Source organism: Tinamus guttatus, unplaced genomic scaffold (assembly GCF_059628265.1).
Source record: "Tinamus guttatus ecotype Peru unplaced genomic scaffold, ASM5962826v1 Tinamus_guttatus_pri_ptg000125l, whole genome shotgun sequence".
NCBI lineage: Eukaryota > Metazoa > Chordata > Aves > Tinamiformes > Tinamidae > Tinamus > Tinamus guttatus.
The window spans coordinates 5,422,981-5,446,811 of record NW_028288659.1 but is presented as its reverse complement, the minus strand read 5'-3'; the positions used below and the strand labels follow the sequence as shown (position 1 = coordinate 5,446,811).

General features: G+C 36.5%; 1 protein-coding gene across 2 annotated transcripts in view; it reads right to left on the bottom strand.

Annotated features, from left to right (window-relative positions):
* The window catches only part of KDM7A (lysine demethylase 7A), a 54,988-nt gene that overhangs the window by 6,547 nt on the left and 24,610 nt on the right, over positions 1–23,831 (bottom strand). For both annotated transcript variants that reach the window (XM_088521615.1, XM_088521617.1), the window contains exons 3-15: positions 22,069–22,186; positions 21,028–21,188; positions 19,271–19,412; positions 18,963–19,149; positions 18,009–18,171; positions 14,467–14,554; positions 13,636–13,742; positions 10,931–11,022; positions 6,781–6,870; positions 5,648–5,857; positions 4,181–4,305; positions 3,491–3,648; positions 1,428–1,525 (exon numbers count right to left, since the gene is read on the bottom strand). In XM_088521615.1, the coding sequence (XP_088377741.1) occupies positions 1,428–1,525; positions 3,491–3,648; positions 4,181–4,305; positions 5,648–5,857; positions 6,781–6,870; positions 10,931–11,022; positions 13,636–13,742; positions 14,467–14,554; positions 18,009–18,171; positions 18,963–19,149; positions 19,271–19,412; positions 21,028–21,188; positions 22,069–22,186 (1,739 nt within the window). The remainder of the gene's footprint in view (positions 1–1,427; positions 1,526–3,490; positions 3,649–4,180; positions 4,306–5,647; positions 5,858–6,780; positions 6,871–10,930; positions 11,023–13,635; positions 13,743–14,466; positions 14,555–18,008; positions 18,172–18,962; positions 19,150–19,270; positions 19,413–21,027; positions 21,189–22,068; positions 22,187–23,831) is intronic.

Below are 23,831 nucleotides of genomic sequence, written 5' to 3'. Positions count from 1 at the left end.
GTCAGACCACAGAGAAAAGTTACATACAAGACTTTCATTTGTAAATACAGCTCGTTAATCTTTGACATGTGAAAAGTTGCACAAATGAGAAGTTAAATTGCAAATACAACTGAATATTACTATAAAACCTCTTATCTAGTTTTATTTTTTTCTCTTTGCCTTATTTGTTTTCTCTCTTTAAGAACTTCTTTAGTGAGATACAAAAATAAAAAAGCATTTAGGGAAGTTACTGAAATACTTCATTCTGGATATATCCTTAGAGAAAATGAAAAAAAAAGATTCTATTAGATGTTACTAGATGCTATTAGAAACTACAAAGTATAATATAGGGACCTAAGAGAATCAGTGGCATTTATACAAAACATTTCACTGAACATCCTAATACTGGCTATGTGCTCCTATAAAGAACAAAAACAATTTTGCCAAATAACTATTGATGATATTTCCTAAAAGCGAACAAACAACAAGAAACTGCTAAGCCAGAGTTGCTGACAACTCAGTTTAGGAAATCAGAAGAAGCCACATCAAGGGAGTTATTATTCACACTTATTCCAACATCTAGCTACAGAACGATATTAAGTATATATCTTGATCCCCACAGCAAAAGTGACAATTTAAAGACTTATTGTAAATATCAATAATCTTATAATAGGCTCAAATCAAAAGCAAGACCAAGGTATTAGCTTTCTAGCAGACACAACACGATTTTTAAGGTAATCACTTTATTTGCATCTAACTACTACCCAAGTAAAATGGAAATTAGTAGGTCAGAGCATAATTTAGCAAGAAGAAACTAATATTTGCATATATACAGAAACATTTTTAGTTAGTAAAACTTGTATTAAAGTATGTGTGTAAATTATCTATGCTTTTGTGTGTGTGCACATGTGCACGTACATTCATATTTTGTACACTTGTAAAGAAAGCATTATGGTCTAGATCCTCAAATGGAGGGACACTCAAAGTGACTCAGGTAGAATCAAACACCTCAAAATGGTTTAATAAATACTTAAGTTTATTAAAAAAATTAAAGGCCTATAGGATTTTTTCCATTTCACCCTGTTCTAAAGGGAAATAAATCTAATTTCATCAATAGAATTTGCTTATGGAAAAAGTAAAGAAAGCAACTAGGACCTAAGTTTTTCAGCCTTTGCATGCTCCAGAGCAGGCTTCATCCTCTGTCAACCATATCTTAATGACAAACAAGATCATAACACGAGTCTCAATAGGGCATATCTCACCAGTTTTCTCAACACTAAAACAAATGAAGTGTGAATTTCTGATAAATCTTTTACAAGTTACTCTCAAATTAAGTATTTTGCTATTGTTCTTTTAACACAGATTTTGACCATATGAATTTGAAATATGTTAGTAAAATTATACTTGATTTCCACTTCATTATTTTTTGTGACTTTTTCTAGCCATACCTGTGTAGTGCAATCAGGCTCAGATTCTTCTGAATCAGAAATATCAGAGTATTCTGAGGATCCATTCCTGAGTTCTGATTTCACACTTTCAAAGAACACTGAAGAAGAAAAAAATAAAAAGAAAAATAAGTTATTACATGGAATAGTTAATGTTTATTTTGTAAGTAAGGAACAAAACACACATGTTTATTTTTAACAACTTGTATAAAGCAAGTGCAATGATTCCGTTCATAAGTCACATTTTCTCAAAACTAAGTTGTCTACTGCTCACCAGCCTGCTTCCAAACTGGCTCACTGGATGAAGGCAGACAAAAACAAATCTGTTTATAAGACCAGATTAAGCTACAAGGGATTCCAAAAATATCTAAAATCACTTTCTCTCCACTCATTCAAAGTATCTTGCTGTATTAAAATCTGAGTGCTTGATCTTTGTCTCTCTAATAGCACTAGGTCACTCAGTTAGAATCTGGGCATGATATGCAAAGCTGTACTGAGTTTGAACTCACATGTGCAGGGCACTGCTCTACAGACAGCGCCTCTTGGCCCAAATCCTAGCTAGCCCAAGGGAAGGTCCATCCAGTCTAGAAAAAGGTTGTCCTTTATGGAAACCTCTGCAGAAGAAAATTTTCTCCCTCTGTTTAAACCTTTAGTTAAGGCAAAGTAAGAGAGCTAAGTTTAAGTGAGCTTTAAGGCTGCCCAGAGAGGTTGTGGAGTCTCCTTCTCTGGAGATCTTCCAAACCTGCCTGGATGCCACCCTGTGCCACGTGCTCTGGGTGTCCCTGCTGGAGCAGGGGGGTTGGACCAGACGATCTCTAGAGGTCCCTTCCAACCTCGACCATTATGTGATTCTGTGACTTAATAAGGAAGTTTGAAGAGTCTCACTATTCAATTACAAATCTTAGTGAAACCTTGAGTGCTCAATTTCTTGAAGAACGATTTCAAAATTCACTTCTAGTTTTAAGTATATTTGTTATATTTTATGTTATATATTCAACACTGCCAAATTTATTCAGAATGAAATAAACACAACAATTTTGAAGATAATCTACTGCTTCTGTTTGCTTCAAGTGTATAATTTGGCTTAAATTTTGAAGCAGACAGGCACCACATGCCTAGTGGGCACCTAGTTTACACTCAACAAGGCATTTATCCTATAGGTTCAAGACTACACAAGAGGAATCCTTTTCCTGTGCAGGTTATTTTTAATACCATCCTCTGTGACCTTTGGAAGCACATTCAAGAGGGACTGCAAATTGCTTTGTTAAGGAAAATAATTAAATATTTTTTCCAGGCTGACAACGGACTCATAAATGTTGTTACAGATGTGCAGGAAACCAAAGGGACTATAAGTCTCAGGAGGACTCTCATTATCTTATAAATGTTGACCTCAGTTTCTCAATATGTATCCTCTGAGCCCTTCTGAGCTCTACTGTGAAAGGATGTGACTTTTATAATTAAACACGGAGCTGAATTTGCCGTATGAGGAACCAATTTGTCAGTGCACACAGATCACACTCTTAGAAGTAGACACTGGAAACTGGCATCCAGTAGTGATATGTTACTAATACAACCTCTAATGAGCTCACCTTTGGTCTTGAGGCTTGAAAGACTTGAGACTACAGAAGGACCAGGAAATATCAATTGCTAGTTGTGTGAGATTTAGACATAAAGTTTCATATGAGGGGTTGATTCTGGGTTAATATAACTTCTTCCCCAAATTACTGCAAAGGTTGAAAACGTGTGGAAGCACTTTTATTTATGCTAAATTACACAACTTGGCCTATATGGAATTATTCTGAGCATGGCATTATGATATGGAACTATTACAAAGAGAATTCAAGATGAAATTTATGTAAAAAATATGAGTTTTATTTTTCTACTTTAACTAGTCATTAGCACCTTCAGTAAACAAACTGCCAATCATTGTAACTTGTATTATTACTTCTTTGATCTATTCGTTTATTCTCTACATATTTCAGCAAAATTTCAGTCAGCCTTCATACTAGTTAGATCCTCTTCTAGATTATCAAAATGCTCACTTGACAGTTTAAAAGCAAGCTTACTGTTTAGTGGTTTTTGGGCATCCGCATTCCCTTCTCCTTCAAATCCTGAGGTCTGCTCTTCTATCTTAACAGTTGTCTTTTTTGACCTTGTCCTGTCATCTTCATCTTCACTATCTGCTGTGTAAAGACTTCGATCTGTAAACGGCCGTCTCTCATCTCTGTCTCACAAGAAAAATTAACCATGTTATCATGCTGTTTTTTTCAAACCTGATGCAATTGTTTTTTTTTTTCCTTTGTTATTTATAACACTGGAGATAAAACAGTAACTCTCTCATGCTTATCTCCTCATTCACAATCATACCTACCCCATTTTACTTCAGTTTAGCCATCATTCCTACAAAGACATTACGCTGACAGCAGTTTTTAATGAGAATCATTTGAATAAACAGATGGATTTAAAAGCAGGCATTTTTAGTTTGAAGCATTCCCGTCAGAAAAACCCCAATTAAGCAACTGACTGGAATGTCAAAGGAAAGGAACATGCAACCTCTTCCTCTTCGCTCCCGAACTGTAGCTCCACTAGAGGACAGTAGACACAACAGACAAGACCCACTCCTATGTTTCCAAAGTGAATCTTACTCATAAAAGGGAACTCAGAGTTCCCTAAAAGAAAAGTAGCATTATTATACAGCTAGAGTGTGCCAGTCCATAATGACAAGGAACAAATGATCCACAATCCACCGTCTGTACCTAATTATTCTTCCATTTGACAGCAGGAGGCGAAGATCGTTGTCTTTCGTTCGCCATTCGGGTACTGTAGAAGACGGCTGAAAGGGCTTGTTAAATCTCCCGTTCAGTTTTGAGTTTGTTGTATCCTAAAGAAATAAAGGTAGTGTTGCTATTAGTTACATGTATAAATTCAATATTTGCTTTCTGTAGGCCACAAAAGCTCGAACCCAGTAGCAGCATAGTTATCTTTCCAATAGCCAGCTGAAGCCAAAACCTGGCCAAACAAAACATGTTTGGATGTAAAAAAGAGCAAACTGCACCTTATCCTTCTTTTAATCATTTATCACGCCTTTAAACATCTACATCTCAAGTACAGCATCTTTACAATATTCCTTCTGGACAGCATTTGGAAAATGATCACTGTACTCAAAAGAAAGAGTTACCAATATAGCGAGGCACATCAAAAGCATCACTGGGAAGATAGATAAAGAAACTTTAAAGTTGGCTCTCTGGTCCCTGGAATTAGTACTCCAGAACTGACTCAGGGAACAGCAAAGTGTTTGCAGTGAAAACTAACCTCCCACAAGGAGAACTTTCTTAGCTCAAAGCAATCTATGTTTGACTTAAATTCTGAAACAATTAGCAGTGACGTAGCAGTGACTTTCAGGTTAATTATTTGCAGTAAAAATTAAGTTCAGCTTCTTGTCTTTGGGACTAATTGAATTTTCCTTGCTCGTATCTTATGAATGTCAACAGGAAGATCCAAATCAGCATTTCTAAACTATCCATAATTATATATAATTTTAAGGCAGTCCATCCCAATTAATATACTCTGCATTTTTGTTCTTAGAAAGTCATTAATCATTCACATTCTCTCTCACATTTCTGTTGTGTGTTTTTTTTTAATACGCTCATGAACTGAAGAAAAAGAATATTTCGGTAGAGTACATTTCACTCATTTACTCTATGATACTATTGTAGGATAAATAAAAAGTCCACAGCCCCAGACCAGAGCCAAGGGAATCACAGTTAGAGAGGAGGTAGAAGCATGAAGGGAAAGAGGTGTTAATCAAATTACAGTAACTGAGCTGTAATAAACAGCTGCCTAGAACCAAACACAAAGTAGCCTGGCCCAGACATTCACCAAATCAGGTCGTTTCAAGTTCCCTCTTCAGCACAGAAGTCAAAATAGCACTTGATAGCTAAGGTAGTCCTAGCTGCGAAATTATACTTGCAGTAGGTGAGGGATTCCAGAACCAAAAGGCTAAGTTAATCTCCCAAAAAATTACCGAGAAAGGAAGAAATTCCTATCAGGAAGCCTCAAAAGAGATAAATCAAAGACAAACCTACCTATATTTCAGTAAAACAAACAGTTGCAGCCCGTATTTTTATGTACCTTAACAATCACTCCTTTTCAGTAAGGATTAGAAATTTATTCTCTTCTGATTTTTGTTTTGATTTGTTTTTTTCATGAAATGCAATACTTGCCTCCTCCCACGGTGACATCTCCAGTCTTTTCAGCACCTCCCTTGTATGGAGTTCCAGGATGTCCAGGTTGGAGGGAGTTTTGGTAGAATGGTCTCGCAGTTTCCTCACCCGCCGTCGAGAATGGTGAGGGGAGGTACCTTCATGTGTAGACCGTGAGGATGGACATACACCAAGAATTCCCTGAGTTTTAACTGGTTTGCTGTTTTCCTCCTTTAATTAAAAATATATATTTCAGAGTAGTCTCACAAAGGCAATTCATATATTTAAGTCCTGCTTCCTATTCATCTAAATGAATGAAAATTACATAAGATTTTAGATCTTTTAGGGAAGCACTATGTAGTTCCTATGGATCTGTTCAAGACTCTAGTTCTACTGCTCCTCTTTCCTGTCCGTGGCTTTTAAATTCTCCCACAATAGCATTGTTTAATACTAATACCTATTACTAACAATTAAACTTTAATTTCTGAAGGCAGGGTAGGGTTTACATGTACAGTACATCTCTTTGTTTTGCAGCACTACTCTCTTCACATACTAATGTGGCATTTTTTTAATAATTAGCATTCATTAAAGAATAAAGGAGCAAAATATTGTTACAGGAATAACAACAACAACAAATCCATTGACAACACAACAAATAGCAGCAAAATATAAGAGTACAAGAGATCTTAATGGGATCAGAGCTCAAAGAGGAGAGAGTAGAAGAATATAATACAGAGAGTGTCTTTTAACAGTAACATATTCACAACAATTATTTTAAGCAGCTTTAAGTGAGAAAAAAAATTATATATCAACCTTCCAATTTTAAAATACCAAATCACTTCACCACTAAGGATCTTTTTTAAAGAAACACTTAAAAAAGAAAAAAGGGCCAAGTGAGGAAAAAAGGGGGAGGGAAATGCAAGAGAAAAAAAAAAGAAAAACCCACTGCAACTCATTGTCTTCAGTGCAGGGTACACAACTACACAATCTGGTAGCATGATATTCCCAACAATTTTCCTCTATGACTTTCTATTAGAAAATTAGCATTAAATGAAAAGATAAACACAGTAATTCAAAACCATAATTATCGTTTAACTCCCTGATTCAAAAATATTTTTCCTGCAAATTTAAAGTAGAGTTAACTCTGTTCTTACCTCTACAGAGCGAATCACTTTTGAAAGCTCTTTTATGAGATGCCCAGGTCTAATGTTGTCTGGAATTTCAAAGGCATGTTCTGTTACAAGCTGTATGCAAAGGGTGAAGAAAAGACACTTGATTCATTTTTCTGATAAAAGCAAAGGTAGTATGAAACAAATGAAACCACAGGGGGGAATAAATAAATAAATAAATAAATAAAACTAAAATGAACAAGAAAAAAAAAAGTGAAATGAGCTTTTAATAAGCATAACAGGCTGCCAGAACAGATATTGCACACTCCGAAGCACTCAGGCCAAGCTGTAGAAGGCAGCAGGTAACCTGCAGTGCATGATGCTCGGCACATACAAGGGTACTGCAGGGTCAGCCATCCCACGGCTCCTCTTACACACTAAGAGCCTAAAGAAGTGACAATACAAAGCCATACCAACTACTAAATTACTTTATTTCTCAGAAAATGGTTTTGGCTTCTGATTTTGCTTCTGCCATACAGAGCCACACATTGGAACTTCATTACAGTAATGATCTCCAAAACAGCTGAAGGGAATTTCGGGGAAGGCAATTTCACTAAGGGAAATTTCACTAAGGCAAAAATCTAATCTACAGACCAAATCAAGAGCAATAATGAGTAACCAATAGATGAATTTCTAACCAGCTGCCTCATGTTTCACTTTCTAAATGACCTTTCTAGCATATTTAAGATCTTGTAGAAGGTTAGAGAAAGTGATTCAAAATCATTCACTATGAAAAGCCTATGTAGCCGTAACAGTGGGTATGCACATTAATCCTGTGAAAGACTGTCAGAGCAGAGAATGATTTTTGCACATTTATTACCAAAATCCATTTCAAGGGCTCTACAGTTATTTCTCGTTAAAAAATATAATAATAAAATAAAAATAAAAAACCTTAGTATTTCATACATATAGTTTAAATTCCAGCCAAAGATATTTAACTGAAACTGTACAGACAAAACAACACTCACGTATAGATCAGAAAGACTGACAAAAACAACACTCACGTATAAACCCAAATGACTGACAAAAACAACACTCACGTATAGACCAGAATGACTGGTATCGCCTTAACTGACTTTCTGAAAGGAAAATTATCTCACAAATGCTGTGTAGAAGTTTCAGCTACCCACATTTCAAAACTGAGGCTCAGCCACAGAATTATTGCTAAAGGTAGTAGGATAGTGTAAAGTGTATTTCACTGAACCTCATTTCCTCTCAGGCATTAAACCCAATGCTCTCTCAAAACAAAACAGCCATACAACCATAATATAGTCATTTCAATGCCATTAATTCATCAGTGTCATCAATGCCATTAATGTAATTAATTAATTAAGGAAAGATTAAATTGCCTGCTATTATTTACCATCGTTCACTCACTGAGTGCACCAATTCTACACATTCACACTTGGCAACGTGACACCTGTAGCACTAAATTGTGTATTTTTTTTCTAGCAAGACCTGGCCATTTTAGGACTACCCAAACTGTTCTATACCTTCAATTTTCCTCAAAGCTTTCCTGTCCATGGAGCCCTACACAAAGGGATCTGATGCGATCCCCCAAAACCAAGACCAAAACCATTTTCTCTGGTTTAAAAAAACTGGAAGACCTTGCAAAGTTTTTAATACCAAAGTTTTCTGACTAATCTGTGATAATTATTTAAAAAAAAAAAATCATGCAAGCAATTTTGACACACCAACAAATTCGAATGTATAAACAGGCAGTCTGATATAGAGAAAGGATAGGAAAGGAAATATGAACACCTAGGGATGATCTAGGATTCATGAAAAATTACAATAATCATTATAAAGTCATTTGTTTGAGTTGTTCCTGCATTCTCCCTCCTGGGGGAACAGCAGGCAGCCCCTGGGACTCAGGAGTTCTCATGTACTGAGAACAATACAAGAGCAAAATCTTTGAAGTATGTCAGGCATAAAATTGCAGATAAAGTGAATAAAGGGAACAAAAAACCCCTATGATTCGCTCAAGAACGTCAAGAAATTGTTTTCTAAATGTTGATAATAGAAAGTCCTACAATATATGCATCCCTTAAAGTAACTATGTCACCTTTCATATACACAGACAAATCAACACCCCGTAAATCTTCAAAAGGGGGAACTCAGACCCTGCCTGAGAAAGCGAGATGACACAAGGCTAGAACAAGCACTGACAACCACTGACCACAAGCACCGAATAGGTCACAGACACAGTGCACGCACTGACAAACACTGCCTGCAAGTCCCGTGCAATCCAAGCCTACAAATGTAAAAACGTGCTCTTTTCACAAAGAGATAGTACAGAATCTGAGACCTGTTGCTTTTGCAGTGTGGAAGGAAATCAGACAGAAAACCAAGAGCTCGGCAGACCAGACACATCACCTTGATGTTATATATCACCTAACCTGCAAACAAGTGATCTGCACCAAAGCAAATAGAGGGCACACATGCCAATAAGGACGTTGCATAAACTGAATTCAAGTTAAGTCAGGAATACTAAAGTAACTGTAGCAGCGCTGATTATTTCTATTCTCAGCCTCTTGCAATTCTTGGTGGTTTTGAACACTGCAGAAATGAAGACACTGCTGAAGACAAGATATAAATTCCCCAGGAAGTAGCTAAAGCAATTCACTAAAATGCTTCATATATCTCTTGAAAGTACGTACTCCATGAGAGCAATGTGCAACTTCACAAGCAGGCTTCTCATTTGTGGCATATGCATCATTTTCAGAATCTGAAATTTCTGTCTTAACTGTGCACAGCTCTTACTGTACACAGCTAACAACCCTATCATGGCCTACTGCAAAGAAAATACCAATGCACTTATGTAGCAGTATCTTGAAAAGCTGAATACAAGTTACAAAACATAGTAGTTGGCAGACAGCAAAGAGCACTCTAAATAGTCCACAGACACAGTGCAATTTCTTCACAGTTCGAGTGTCAGTATGCAGTCAATGGTTTGGGAATACTCAAAAGCCTCAGTAACAAGTATTCAGAAAGCTGAACCTACAATTTCTTTTTCACAAGTAGGAAACATACCACTTTCTAGACAAAACTATTTAATGAACAGGGCACAGATTCTACAACACTGTTCTAGAGCAATCTATTTAGAAAAGAGGAATTCCAGTCCAACTTCAGTTAAAAGTAAGGAATTATACAGGTCATTTTTGATGCCAATTCTCAGCAGTCAGATTACTGCAGCTGTTTACTATGGATGCAGACAGTGGATTCACACGTGTTCTTCGGCACAGCTAGCTTTGGTCCAGCATGGACATCTTCAACACAGAGTTTTTCCAGAGGGCGAGCACGTTTGCCTGTTAGCAGTAGCTCTGTGCAGGCTGGGCAGAGCTAGGATGTAGCTTGCTTACATGGAGAACTCACGAGCACCAGCACCGAACACCTCTCCAAAAGCCATTTCAGGTCAGTATGGCCTGCAACAAGCTACAATTAATAAGCTCAGTCAGGCCCATCCTGACTCTGTCTCTGAACAGCACTACCCAGAAGCACAGGTTCCAAGAGGGCTTATTAGCTCAGGCTCCAGCACATGAAAAAAACCACATGGAAGCAGGCCAGGTTCAGTGCAGTGCCAAAACAAATCCGCTTTCCTGGAGAGCACAGCATCAGAAAACCCAGAGTAGACAACACACTAACGATTTTGTAAGAGTCGGCCAATGTTCAGCAAGGCCAGCATCCAATTGAAGTTAATAGCCTTCTATGGATCTAAATTGACTCTGCACTGATACACTGAACTGTGCTCCTTAAAGCACTAACATTAATGGAAAATCCTAAATATCACGGTATTACGTGTCGGCATTGCTTCAGACAAGGATGAATTGGCTGTATAAACAGAGCTGATTTGTTAGGCAAGAAAACTCAACTTGCCTGCTGGCATTTTCATCACATGCTGAGGTAAAGCAAGACTATTTCTATCAGCCAAAATACCAGAGCTTATTAGTTGCTCTAAAAGGACTTCATTAGCATCATGCAATGTAAAATTATCACGAAGAATCTTCTCCAGATCAAGAGCACATAACCTCCATCGAGTATTCCAGTATTCTCTAACAGATGAAAATAATCATAAACTTGCTTCTGAAACAAGACAGAGTTCATCAAATTAACAAAGAAAATCACTTATACTTACTTCTTTTTTCATCCATAATTTTAAAGCAGTAAGTAAAGCCTTCACTCCTTGCACTAAGTAACTTGGAGGCTGGAAACCATCTTCCCTTAGTTCTAAAAAAGATACAGACACCAATTTAGAAACACAGTGAAAATACAGACTGATATTTACTCTTTAGGCAATAAAGCCCTTTATTGTGCAAATCAGTGACACACTACAATTAGAATAAAACAGATAAAAATAAATAAAATATAAATAAAAGAAAGAAATTTACAAAGTAGAGCAAAAAAAAAAAGTGAAGAAACAATCACCATTGTTTCATTCAGAAATATTTTAGTTAAAGAGGATCAGAGTGATGCAGGATGAGCTGTGTTTCTGCACTGGAATTCATACAGCCTATTCCCATACACACATTAAAATAATTCGCACTCCCCAAACATTTTATGTCACCCTTGCAAATATCTTTGTCCTCCCTCACAGAGTTACATAATTCTCCCTTCCAAAACAAAAGTAGGGAAAAACAAATAAAAAACAACAACAAAAAAAAACACTTTACTCAAGAAGCCCCTCTTTCTTAGGGAATCTGCTACTCTCACGTAGCTGCAGTTCCTTTTCAATTTTCCCTTTTAATTTTTATGAAAAAGGGAAGAAATAAATCCTGCAGAGAGTGTCAAAAGCAAATTTCAGTCTCGTCCAAGGCTCCTTACAAACACTTCCATTTGTTGATAAGGAACAGATCAGTCCTAAAACTATTTGGCTCTTTTTATTCCCTTGAAAGAATACACTAATAATTCTCTATTCTTATAAAAGAATACACTAATAATTCTCTATTCTTATGGAGAGTATATTAATTCACTTGCAGGAAAAAAAAAAAAAAAAAAGAAGTTCTGTAACTAAACAGCTGCTCAAGATGTTCCGTATGTCTCCGAAGGTGCAGGAAGCAACAACAAGTCTTTGAGCAGCAGCAGAAGCCTTTCTGCCCACTTGCTGATTCAGTAGGTAAATTTTTGAGAACATACTGCAGCATCACAGACTGGGTTTCTTGGAAAAGATTATATCACACAAGAGCGTAGCACAAAAAATGTATCCTGTGTAGAGAAGAACAAACAACTGCTCCAAAGTACCCAAAATTATGGACTAAATACTGCCTAGGTGAATGCAACAGTGTTCATAATACTGCCACAAACACTTCTTGACGATGAAATATCTAAGTGTTATGACCCTGTGGTATCATTTCATTAAAAACAAAACAGAAAATTAAAAAGAAAAATACAACACTAGCAATCACATGTTCAATGCATTACAACTAAACTGATAATAATTCCTTATTTATAAAACACAAGATTCAGACTGGTAAATATCCACAGGAGTCTTGAAGCCTAAGCTCAAAGTCTAACGTAATCATCACAGAGTTTACAGATCATAAACTGTGTTGAGCAGCAAAATATCTACTAAGCCATAAATCAAAAATAACATAAGAAATGCTTAATGTGCCATCCCTAAGAAGCAAAGCACTGATGTTTCATGGTCTCCTGGTCTACACATACAGGATTCATGTGACAAAGGCAGGAAAAAAAATGGCACAGTGTAGTTAATTAGATTACTTAGAAACCTGAATTCCACTGTACACACAGAAACCAGGAGCTTTAAATGCTGTTTTAAAGGAACATAGTTGGTCAATGCCTCAACTTGCTGAAAGCAGAACAGATCACTGGGAACACTAATTAGCAACACTAAAGGTTACCTGAGAGTACCTGAGCTCTTTCACAGTAGAGGCACAAGTCACCACCTCCTCTGAAGGGTAACTCTCTTTTCAAATACATGATTTGTAATGTAACTATTATTCGTAAGAGTAATCAGAGCAGGCAGAGGGCAAGATATTTGAGGAAAGGAAGGTGAAGTCAGAGAAAAGCAATCTCACAGGCTCAATTATGCATGGGTACAGACATAGGAATTGCAGGAAGTGAAGAAGTTTGGGAATGACTGGAAATGCGAGGCAAAGAAGCTGTAGAGATGTCTCCTGAAAAATGCTGATCTAATGCTGATAAAAGCAATCCATCTCTTCTCCAAAAGTTCTCATGCATGCCTTTCTCTTGACAAGAAAAAAAAAAAAAAGACAAATGCTTTTTTGACTGAAAAGAAGAAAATCACCACCAAGAAGAAACTCAGATATAAATCAGTGGGATCATCCAAACTGAGCTGTTTTATAAGGATAGAAAGGCTAATGGTACTCAAACAACTTAAAAGATATGAGAGAAGACTGACTGTAAAAGGGATGCCCATGAACTAATAACTTCAAATCTGGCTTAACAAGGTCTTTTCAGGTAGCAGGATATTAATCCCGTTTGTCTAGTAGTACAACTGCATTGCACCAGGATTTTAGATATTCTGTCTTTATAACCTAGAATATTTTCATTGATCAGATACACATTTAGCATAGATGGAAAAAAAACACTAAAAAAGTTCAAAGTTTTCAGTAGTGTGTTACAAAATGTTAGCTACATACACCATGTATGCATTAAGATTTATGCCCAGCTCAAGTTCTGCTGGAAGCTTTTTAATCCCCAAAGTCATTTTCAGGAAGATCATTTACTAAAGACGAAGAACTGCTGGATCTAGAACTGCAACAGTGCAGCACAAACTACAATCTATTGATCAGGTTAAGAAATAACATGACTTTTCAAAAAAAAAAAGAAAAAAAAAGGAAAAGAAAGAGAAAAAATTACCTTTCAAAGTTTCCAGTAAATTTTTGGCCACAAACCAACAAATGGCTTCAAAGAAAGGAAATTTGAAAAGATCTGGGGTTTTTAGCCTCTTCTCCATTTCATAACACCTGAACAAATAGAAACATTGTATTACATAAATATTTACAGCAAAGCAATTCATTGTTCAACTACAGCATATTAAATTGATACAATGTTCAAAATAAAGTAAAATAAGCCCAGCCATGATAAACAAAACAATTCAAGTACCACATAGTTAAACCCCAACAAGACCACGTTTGCACAAGATTGAACTCTGGTCTCATCCAGGCTCTGACCTTATCAAGTTTGACTGCTGCACTTCTAAGAATAAAGTTGGACTTCATAAAACTAGGACACAAACCCAATGTGTGATCTTTTAACAGATGGAATTTTATCAGGATTCCACTGTAATAAATAAAAACAATATGTTTAGAAGACAGCTTCACATCTTGGACAAAAACTAATACAGCTGCCCTTAGAGCAATGCTGACTCAAGGATGCTCTTTTCAACTCAGTTTTGCACACCTGGGCTTGCTCAATTTTGGTTTAAATTAATTTATAAAAATCTATACTAATCTCCAAATATATCTCTTAATTTAGTTAAATTTATGCACACCTTTCATCTTGCTTTTGCAACAAACTTTGCAGAAGTGAAATAATATGTGGGCTTGAGACAGTTTAACTAAAAATGACCCTACTGCCTGTTTCCAGAGCCTGTACCCATTGGATCCCAATTAAGAGCATGAGGAAAACTATCTATTGAAAGAATATCCTACTTATGGAGGAAAAGATATAATGCAAATTGATATTAACCTGAGCTGCATGCCAATGTTGAGGTTGTGCAAAAAGTTTCCTCCAAAAGCCATACAATCCTGAGATGTGAGCACAGCATGAATCCAACCTGAAATGACAAATATTGAAACTTTATATATATGCACACGAGAGGTTTTTGTAATGGGGGGAGGGGGGGGGGAAAGTATTCTACACCAGGAATCAACAATCTCAGTTTTATAATCTTCATTTTGATAAAACTTGTTCCAAAGCATAGCGCAACGGTAGTTTTCTACAGCAGTTAAAACAAATAAAGATCTTTGAGGCATTTTTGACTTGGAAGAAAAATAAAGAAAAAAACCCTGATGTTTCACGTTTAAAAAAAAAAGTTTTCACTCCTATCAAGAAAAACAAGTAAGTTATAAGAGGAAGAACAGAAGCAACAAAAGATAACGTAGTAAAAATGAGTGGAAAAAAAATATATTCCTTTCAAAATTTAGGTGTTGCTTACAGTAACTGACCTGTTTGCACAACATATAAAAGAGTCATTTAGCACTATTTGAGTTTCTCAAAAATGAATTTAGAGTAATTCCGCTAAGTATTGTAAATATAGCCATTCTATTTCCAGTGACGTTATGACCAAATTAAAACTCAGTCTGTACCCTCTGACCACGCTGATTTATCACAGAATTGAAACACTGTCCTCAAACTCCACAGTTCAGCACAGTAACTGCATGGCCAACATTAGGCCATCAGACCGGCCAATTGCTACTGCAGAATTTCAAACAGGTACACAAAAGAACATATGACACAAGCTTCCTAATTCAAAGCAGTTTGAATTAAAATTAACACTGCGTAGACTTAACACAAATAAACTGCATTTTATTAACACAAATAAACAAACACAGTCCCTCCTCCAAGATTTTCTTCTGATTTTACAGGCACATGTATAATACATGATCATGTATTTTCTGATCACATGCATTCTGAGCACAGGCGATATATGCGAATACCGAAAGGCCTCAACTTGATGCCTGAGCAGTGCAATCCCAAGCAGCTACAGCCTTGCAGTTATTGTTAAAACCCCACCCTAAGCTCACTGCAGAACAACCCGTTCCGCTTGGCCTGATACCACCGCCAGCAGGTCCTGAAACCCAGCAATCACACCAAGTGACGCACCTTGCACGTAGCCTGTGGAGGACCGTATGTCACAAAATGGGGTATGAAAAACTGGAGAATACAATGGCACATGGAATTAAAGTGCTTTTCTGTTTGTTTGGTTTTTAATTACCATTGTAAATTGTTTGGTTTTACTCCTGGTTTTTGAAATGTTCGGATTGTCTGAGCATGCAGAAAGGATGTATTTTGCATTTGCTAACATGGTTTCCGTCTTCTACTCTTAGCATGATCATAGCAGATGAATATCTCTGTCTTTTCAAGGAAAGGGTGTAATTCAGCCTATCATACATGCATCTCCCCAGTTACTGGCTAAACCAACAAAAAACCTCCTTGGAGTTCCTTCAACACCAAGCTTTTTCTCTGGCAGAGCTATCAAAGGGATGTCATTTTTTCACATTCCTAGTTGCTATTTTTATGGTAGAGCTTAGAAAAAAAAAGTTTACGCAACAAAGCCAGAGGATTTGCTGTAGATCCCATAAGAACACTTTGAATGGAACAATTTGATCATTAATTAAGACTGGTAACTTGAATTATACTTACATGATTCTCAGGAGCCTACTAGTAACTATTATTCATCTACATGCAAGACTGATTTTAAACTGCAAATATACTCTGAACATACTTCAGTGACCATATAATAATTAGGAGGTTCTGCAGCACCAGGGTCAGCAGGAATGGCAAAAGTATTTCCCATTCAAGAACATACTTCTTAAAAAATCCTTTAATCAGTCTTACAGAACTTTCAGTTTCTTAAACACCTGTCTCAAAGAGTTACAGTATTTTACTGGTCCTTATGCTGTACTCCAAGCTCATACATATAAAAAATAATAAACATCTTTTTGGCTATAGCATTACAATGAGCTGTCCAACTGAGGAGATTATTTGGGAAGTGGTAACTATTTCAAAATATCTGTGGGTTACGACAAAGTTCCTCATTCCGTGAGCATTAACCTGCCTTCTTCATAGATTAGGACCTTGAAATGACTGTCACCCCACATCAAATATATACGGTTTAAAGGGTTCTGGGGGTCCTAGAAAGTTATGCACACGTACAGCTCTTTACCCTGCAAGAAAGAATAATTTTGGACAAGCCATGAACTGCACCCGTAGAGAATTGAGCTACTAGGGAGATGTAGAGACCTGACTAGGAAGTCCATGACCGAGTAAGGAACTGAACATAATCTTCACCACTCAGCCTAAAAATATAATCATGCAGAATTTCACTTAGGTATATTCTACATATAAATAAAGCTTCTTTTCCCAGAAAAAGAAAGCTAGTACCAAGTACAAGCCTTAAGAAAGTACTTATATGGATGGGCTAGATAAATGAAAATACAGGAAATTAACTGATATTCTCACTATTGCCAAGTATTGTTTTATACCTTGGAGATTTCTGGCTTCGTACAGTTTCTTTAAGAGGGATATAGGAAAGAAGTTTACATGGTCTTGGTGTTTCTATTTCCTTAAAAACTGTTATTACAACTATCCTTTTAAATCAATTATCTCATTAGCCTGGTCAACCTATAATTCTGAGGTGCTATCATTTATCAGATGCTATCAGATGAAAGCTGGGAGGTCTTTTTTTTGGAAAGAAAATGAGAAAAGACTCTTTCCCTCTGCATCTTTTTTCTTTTTAAAGGAAGCTGATGTACTGAATTTATGAACTCTATGTTTTCAGAAACTCTGTATTGACAAAAATCATTTTATTATTAATTAAAAAAGATAACATCGGAATTTAAAGAAAAAATCTTCAGATTTATTTAGGGACACTTTCATTTTCGTAAGCTTGCAATTTCAGGCAATTCTTCTAAAATTCAGAGTCTCTACAAGCTCCAACACAGACTACATTTCTGGCTGATAGAGTTGTGGTACAGACAAATTTTGTATGAAGCCAGAAAACAAAAATGTTAAACATTTTTCTAATCTGTATCTTCGAGCCTACAGAATAAGAAAAATATGTAATACTTTTGTATATGTGTATTATATATTAGGCTAGAAGCTGCAATAATTTTGCCTAATAGGTCTCACTTGATTCTCAAACTGTAGAAATAAAATCATTATATTATTATAAAATTCAGAGAAGATTTCAGTATAAATATCTACCTATACATAAAGAGTCTGTATGAATTGGAAATGTTTTTCCTTGATAGTCATCTTAAGTTTTATTTCTTGTCTTATACCTGTATAACAAACCCCACTGCTTTTCCCAAGAAGTGGAATTACTGTCAGCAGTTTTAAGCAGCTAATTATTTGTTTTCAAGGATTCAATATTTAAATTATTCTCTCTCATTATGATTTTTTAGCTCCTCCCAAGATCTTGAAAGTAATGAGCCATTTTAGGACACCCTTAATTCCCAGGGATTAAATATAAACACTTAAATTCTATGAATAATGGTTACTCTTACCTGTTGGAACAAATAAAGTGTGTCCTTGCTTCACAACACATTTGTAACATTTGTCAACCTTGTCCCCAAAATACACTTCACTCTGGGTTACAGATGAACTCCAAGACTCGTACAGAGCCAAATTTTCATCAGTGGGCTTGATCAAATAGAATATCTTCTCTCCCTATTAATCACAAATATCAAACAAATGAATTAATGTCCTATTGGAGGCATAGTACAACTCCGGAGTCATTTGTAATAAAAGCAATATATTGGTGTAAATGGCAGTGTTCTCTATTTCTGCTATGGAACTTCGGGGTTTCCTAGCCATTAACACAATTGCCATCCATCAAAAACTTAGTCAATGTTACAGTCCAACCAGTGGGGGGAAACTAAGTAACCTTAAGGAATAATTTACTCCTTAGATTTACGGTGATCAATCACCCTCAGCTACAGACTTATGCAAACTGAAGAGACTTATGATTAAAAAGAAAGGAAAATTAAAAACTAAACACTCCCTCCACACTTTTCAATGAAGGATGAAAAATTCCAGATTCAATAAACAACTAGCGTATATTGCACATATGTCAAATGAGGAGATATAAAACAAAACTACTTTATTTTTTCATGCTGTTTTTCAAAATTTGTAAGAAAAATTAGAAGTTTAACATGTCATTGAATTTCATTGCATTATTTTTTTATACTAAAGCCTCACTATGCCACCTACCAGGTTACTAAAATGATCAGTCCACCAATCACAGTGTAGAAGTCACCAACAACACATTAAAATAAGAACACAATAGTACAGCATTAATCCCAGCATCAGTAATTCGCTTTCATCTCAAATGAAAAATTTCATTCAAAATAGGAAAGAAACCCTACTACTCTCATAGCAGAAAGATGCGCACTGAGTAAATTCTGGTTTTCACATGAGGGAAAGAAGCGGAGGGAAAAAAGAAGGAAAAGTCTTCATACCCAGAGCACATGGTACCAAACTGATGTTCCTCCAAAATCAATATGAAAATCTGTATAGCTGTCCTGGACACCCATCAAACAATACTTCTGAACAAAAGGCTTAGGGAAGACAGAATCATCTGGCCAATAGTTTTCCACCCATGAAAGTTTCCTGGCAATATCTGGTACTTCCACCAATTCAGACATCCTAAAAATAAATAGACAGATAAATAGATGAAATAAATAAAATGAAGTTTAAGTATTCCTACAACATAGCATTCTCCTTAGCAAAAACAACTTTTTCTTTTGCAGAAATTAAATCCACTCACTTTGTGTCTGAGAATTCCAGGCTGATCACGTTCAACACTTTTGGTCGGTCAGGATTTGTGAAATACTTAATATAATTATGGAGCTTCATTTTACTGTCTGCTTGTCTTGCTACATCTATTACATCTATCACTTTGTCGCCACCTGTAAAAAAATTGGATGACTTGCCTAATATTACACAGGTAAACAGTCATTTTTAAGAGAAATTTAACTTTTTTTTTTCTCCAGCATTTACCAGTCCATTTCTCAACAAAAATTCCATTACAATCCACAATCTTTTAGAACAGAGACAGGAAGTATAAATCATTTTGTTTTTCAGTCTAACTTTAACCCTCACAGTCAGATAAGGACTGGAAAAACAGGTCTACAGAGATGTGCTTTTTTCAGTGGTTAACCAGAAAGAAAAGGGAGCAACAAAAAAATAGCAGCAACTTTTTTTTTAATTAAAAGGGGAGGTTGTGGCTGACATAGGAGAGACTATTGCACTTGCAGAGAAAGTTAGAGGCATATCTAGTCCCTCTGCCTTGCTAATAAACACAGGGACCATTGAGAATTCTTTACAAATGATGAATCCTACACCTCACAGGTGGTAATTCTTAGTAACCTGCACTGAACCTGGGCCATAATTGGTAGGTTTTAACATTGAAAACTATTCAGGTACTGCACCACACACACTCTAAATGCAAAAATTGTGTTTGGAATGCTGGAATGTATCTACATACACATTATAAGCATATTCTCTTTAAAATAATATCCCTCTGACAAATTCTAGTTGAAATAATATTTGCTCAGTTTTGTTGCTTTTAGGTTCAGTAACAGAAAGATACATCTGGCAAATTTCAATTTTTCCCTGAATTTAGGAACCTGACAGGTCAAAATACATGAAGGGGAAGTAGAAGATTAAATTCCCCTCTGAATCCAAATAGGCTGTTTTCCAAAGGAAAACGAGCTCCAGAAATATCAAAATGACAATTACACTATGATGCAGAATCAAATTCTGCAGGGAATTAGCTTGCTTATCATCATCATATTAGTAACCACATGCCATATACTACGCAGTTCTGTTGCCACTGGAAAGTGCTGAGGGACATATGTCTTGCTTCTGGCACATTTCATTAGGTTAGGCTATCGCAGGAACACAGACGAGGCCAGGCACAAATGGACTTCTCAACTTCTCTACATGCTACTGCAAATTTCATGGTGCAATTGGCGCGATCTCTCTGTATTGCACGCTCACATGAGGTTGAAATGATTACAGACTATCAGCTGATCTGCTAAGCAGGAAATGATCTTAGAGAAGCTCTATTTCTCCTACAAAAGGAGGTTAGGTGCAAAACCTTCCAGAAAAAGGATTTCAATAAGCAGTGCCAGTTTACAGAGCCCAAAACATTTAAAAATATCCTGACCAGTGATTATTCTTCATTGATACTAAGAGTGATTCATATAATTCACACAAAGTGAACAATCTTGAAAATTGTTATATTTTATTGGTCTACAATATGCAGCAGAACAAACCCATCAGTGTTCCTCATTTAGCTAATGCCATAATCAACACGTTGGAAAATTGTAAAGTAGGGGTGTACTCCTGCACATACCTACACAAACAAAATTAGTCTAATTTTACTCTCTGTCAGTCTTCTGGTAAAAAGCATTCAATCCAGAATACATATTTAGCACATTTGAAGCCCTTGTAATTGCGCAAATATTTATTTTACTTTATAGACAGGATCATTTGAACATGCTCTAGAGTGACCCTTACCTACATAGCGTTCCACATCTAAAACGGAGAAAGTTGGCGGTGGAAGTCTGAGCCCCAGACCATCTAATTTAGCAACCATAATTGGAACATCAAAACCATGTTTCTCCAAATATCTTTGTGTCAGCTGGCTGCCATGCATTTTCAAAATGACTTCATCAGCACTAGTGGAAAGAAATAGCAAAGTATTAGAAAAATAATCTCTGCCAAGCACTACTGAAGAATAACAACATTACCTTTTCGGGGTTTTTTTTGTTTGTTTTTGAGGGGATAGATGGGGAGATGGATGCATCTGAATCCAATAGAAGTGGTCAGTGTTACTAGACTGAGCATTCAACCAGAAGACAATGACAGTGTATATTAAACCATTAGGAAAACACACTGATGTATAAAACCTGGGAACTCATGGGTGTCATATATAATTGAAGGCAATAGCTTAAGAAGATGGAGAAGGGAATTCGTGGAGAAAATGTCAACATACATTTTGAGAACAGCAGCAGCAAAAATCCTTTAAAGGATTATAAGTCATTATGTTTCATAAGAAAATCAAACACAGACAAGCTGGGATAAAAATATTTCTGTTGCAGTCAAGTCCATCCACTTTCCTGTGAAGTACGTGAAAATGGACAGGCTACCAATTCATGTCAGTATTCTGTGTTATCTGGAGGGAAAACAGGGAGTTATTTCCCAGTCTCTCCTTTTCTTGTCAAGAGACATCAGTCCAGCAGTAAAGGCAATCCAAGGAAACCCCCTCTCTCCCAAACACCCAACTACGAACTCTGTAGCACTCCTGCTGGACAACAGGTCTGAGTGCAAATCTGATGGGGGAATTTACAGCACGAAGGCAGCAAACGCATCCTTACAAGAGAGTGGCCAGGAGTAGGGGAGAATGGGAAAAAAAAAATCTAAAGGAAGAGAAGGACAGCTTAGACTTTTATTTTCTGAAGCAGAGAAATGTTGAAGTCAGCTCTTGTTAGACACACTCATCCCACAGAGTTTCTCTGTTTTTTTTTCCCCCCGAAACATCTAAGGGAGCTTCTGTACCTTGGGAAAGAGCGGGCCCGCAGCTGCTTAACAAAGGTTCGTGTTCCCGCCTGGACCGGCTTGGAACCGTCATCCAACTCCGTGTAGTCGTGTCTGTGCCAGTTCCTCCTCTTCTTCACTAGGTATTGCAGAAGGCTTGACATTAGTGAAATCGGGTGGCCGGAGCCAGCAGTCACTCCACCAGTGACGCAGACATGCCTGAGCCACGCTACTAAGATCAACAAACTTTACTGTTCACACAGGGACCCTCCACCTGTCTGCAGCAAGTGCAATCTTCAGCAGGTCTGGCACTAATCCTTCTCATTCCTACAGCTCCTTCCAGCTGAGAATCTCAATGTACATTAACACAGTGACTTAAGACTCCGCATTCAAGGCAGCATAATATAAGGAAATAAACAGTGGCAGCCTGAAAGGCGTCCAAAACTACACAGCAAGTCAACAACCAAGCTAGAAATAGAATTTTAGTTTCCTAAAACTCAGGTGTTTATTATAAACAGAAAAACCCTACCTCTTTGAGATCCACATGCTCCATTTGATGTGTTCATGCAGAACCAGCAGGGCCTAAGCCCATCGTGCTCCCCATCACATGAATACAACCCTACCCAGTGTGATAGCACCACTACTAGCGCCACCACCTTACTCAATTCTGCACTAACTCTGCTTTTATTCACTGCTTATGTCTCCAAATCAAACATGGGTGTAACCTATTTAGGAAAGTACTAGCCTTTTTATACAAGTATAATATACACATGCAAACACAGTGTCCCAAAATACTGAATTTGTGAGTCGTCTGAAACTTTTAGACACTTTCACAAAATATTAATGAAGAACAAAAGATAAAATAATGTAAAATAAAATACCACAATTAGGGGTATCTGATACTGACAGTGCAGTACTAGCTAGACTCAATTGGTAATGTCTCCCTATACTTATAGGGCCAAATTAGATGTAAAAAAAATAGACAGTCTCATAAAAATCAGTATATTGGTCACTCTATGACAAATAACAGACATGCAAATATATTTTTTTTTAAGTCTGCCCCAAGAAGATTTGCTGTGGCCACCTCTACAATTTAACAACTAGTATTAAGTAAGAATTACATTTGTTGAGGAAACATGGAAGGGAGGAAAAAAGTGTATTAATAAAACTTGAACTTTGAACCTTATGACCACCCTTACGCATCACTATGTGCCCAAACTCAAGCTATTGCCAGCTATACTAAAAACACCACTGCCAACATCACGAAGCTAAGGATTAAAAAATAAATACAAGAATAAATACACATCAGTTTCACTGCTGCCTCCTCAGAAATAACAGCTGCTTATATAGAAATAACTGATATCTTATAATTATTAGACATAGTAGATAATATTCTCAGTGGTAAGCTATTGCGTATGTAAGTGGCAAATGGTACCCTTTAGAAGACAGTTAGGAAAATAAACTGACATTTACAGCTATTTGCGAACATGAAAATCAGTGCTGAAGAGCTAGTTTAATGAGCCGGCTATCCAAATAATAGTAAAACTTTATAAATAATGAAGCCAAGTTCTATTAAGTTTTAAAAGCTATTTTCTCAGTCGTAAATAATAATAAAAGAAACTAATGGCTAATACTAATTTGCAACAAGGCACTTTTTCATAAATCTACTACTGTTATAACAGCTCATTAAAACTGTAAGATGATACAGCTGTTTAAGAGATCTTACAGCACAAAATCAACCCTTAAAATTCTGCCTTTACAACCTTTAAAGACTAGGGGTTAAA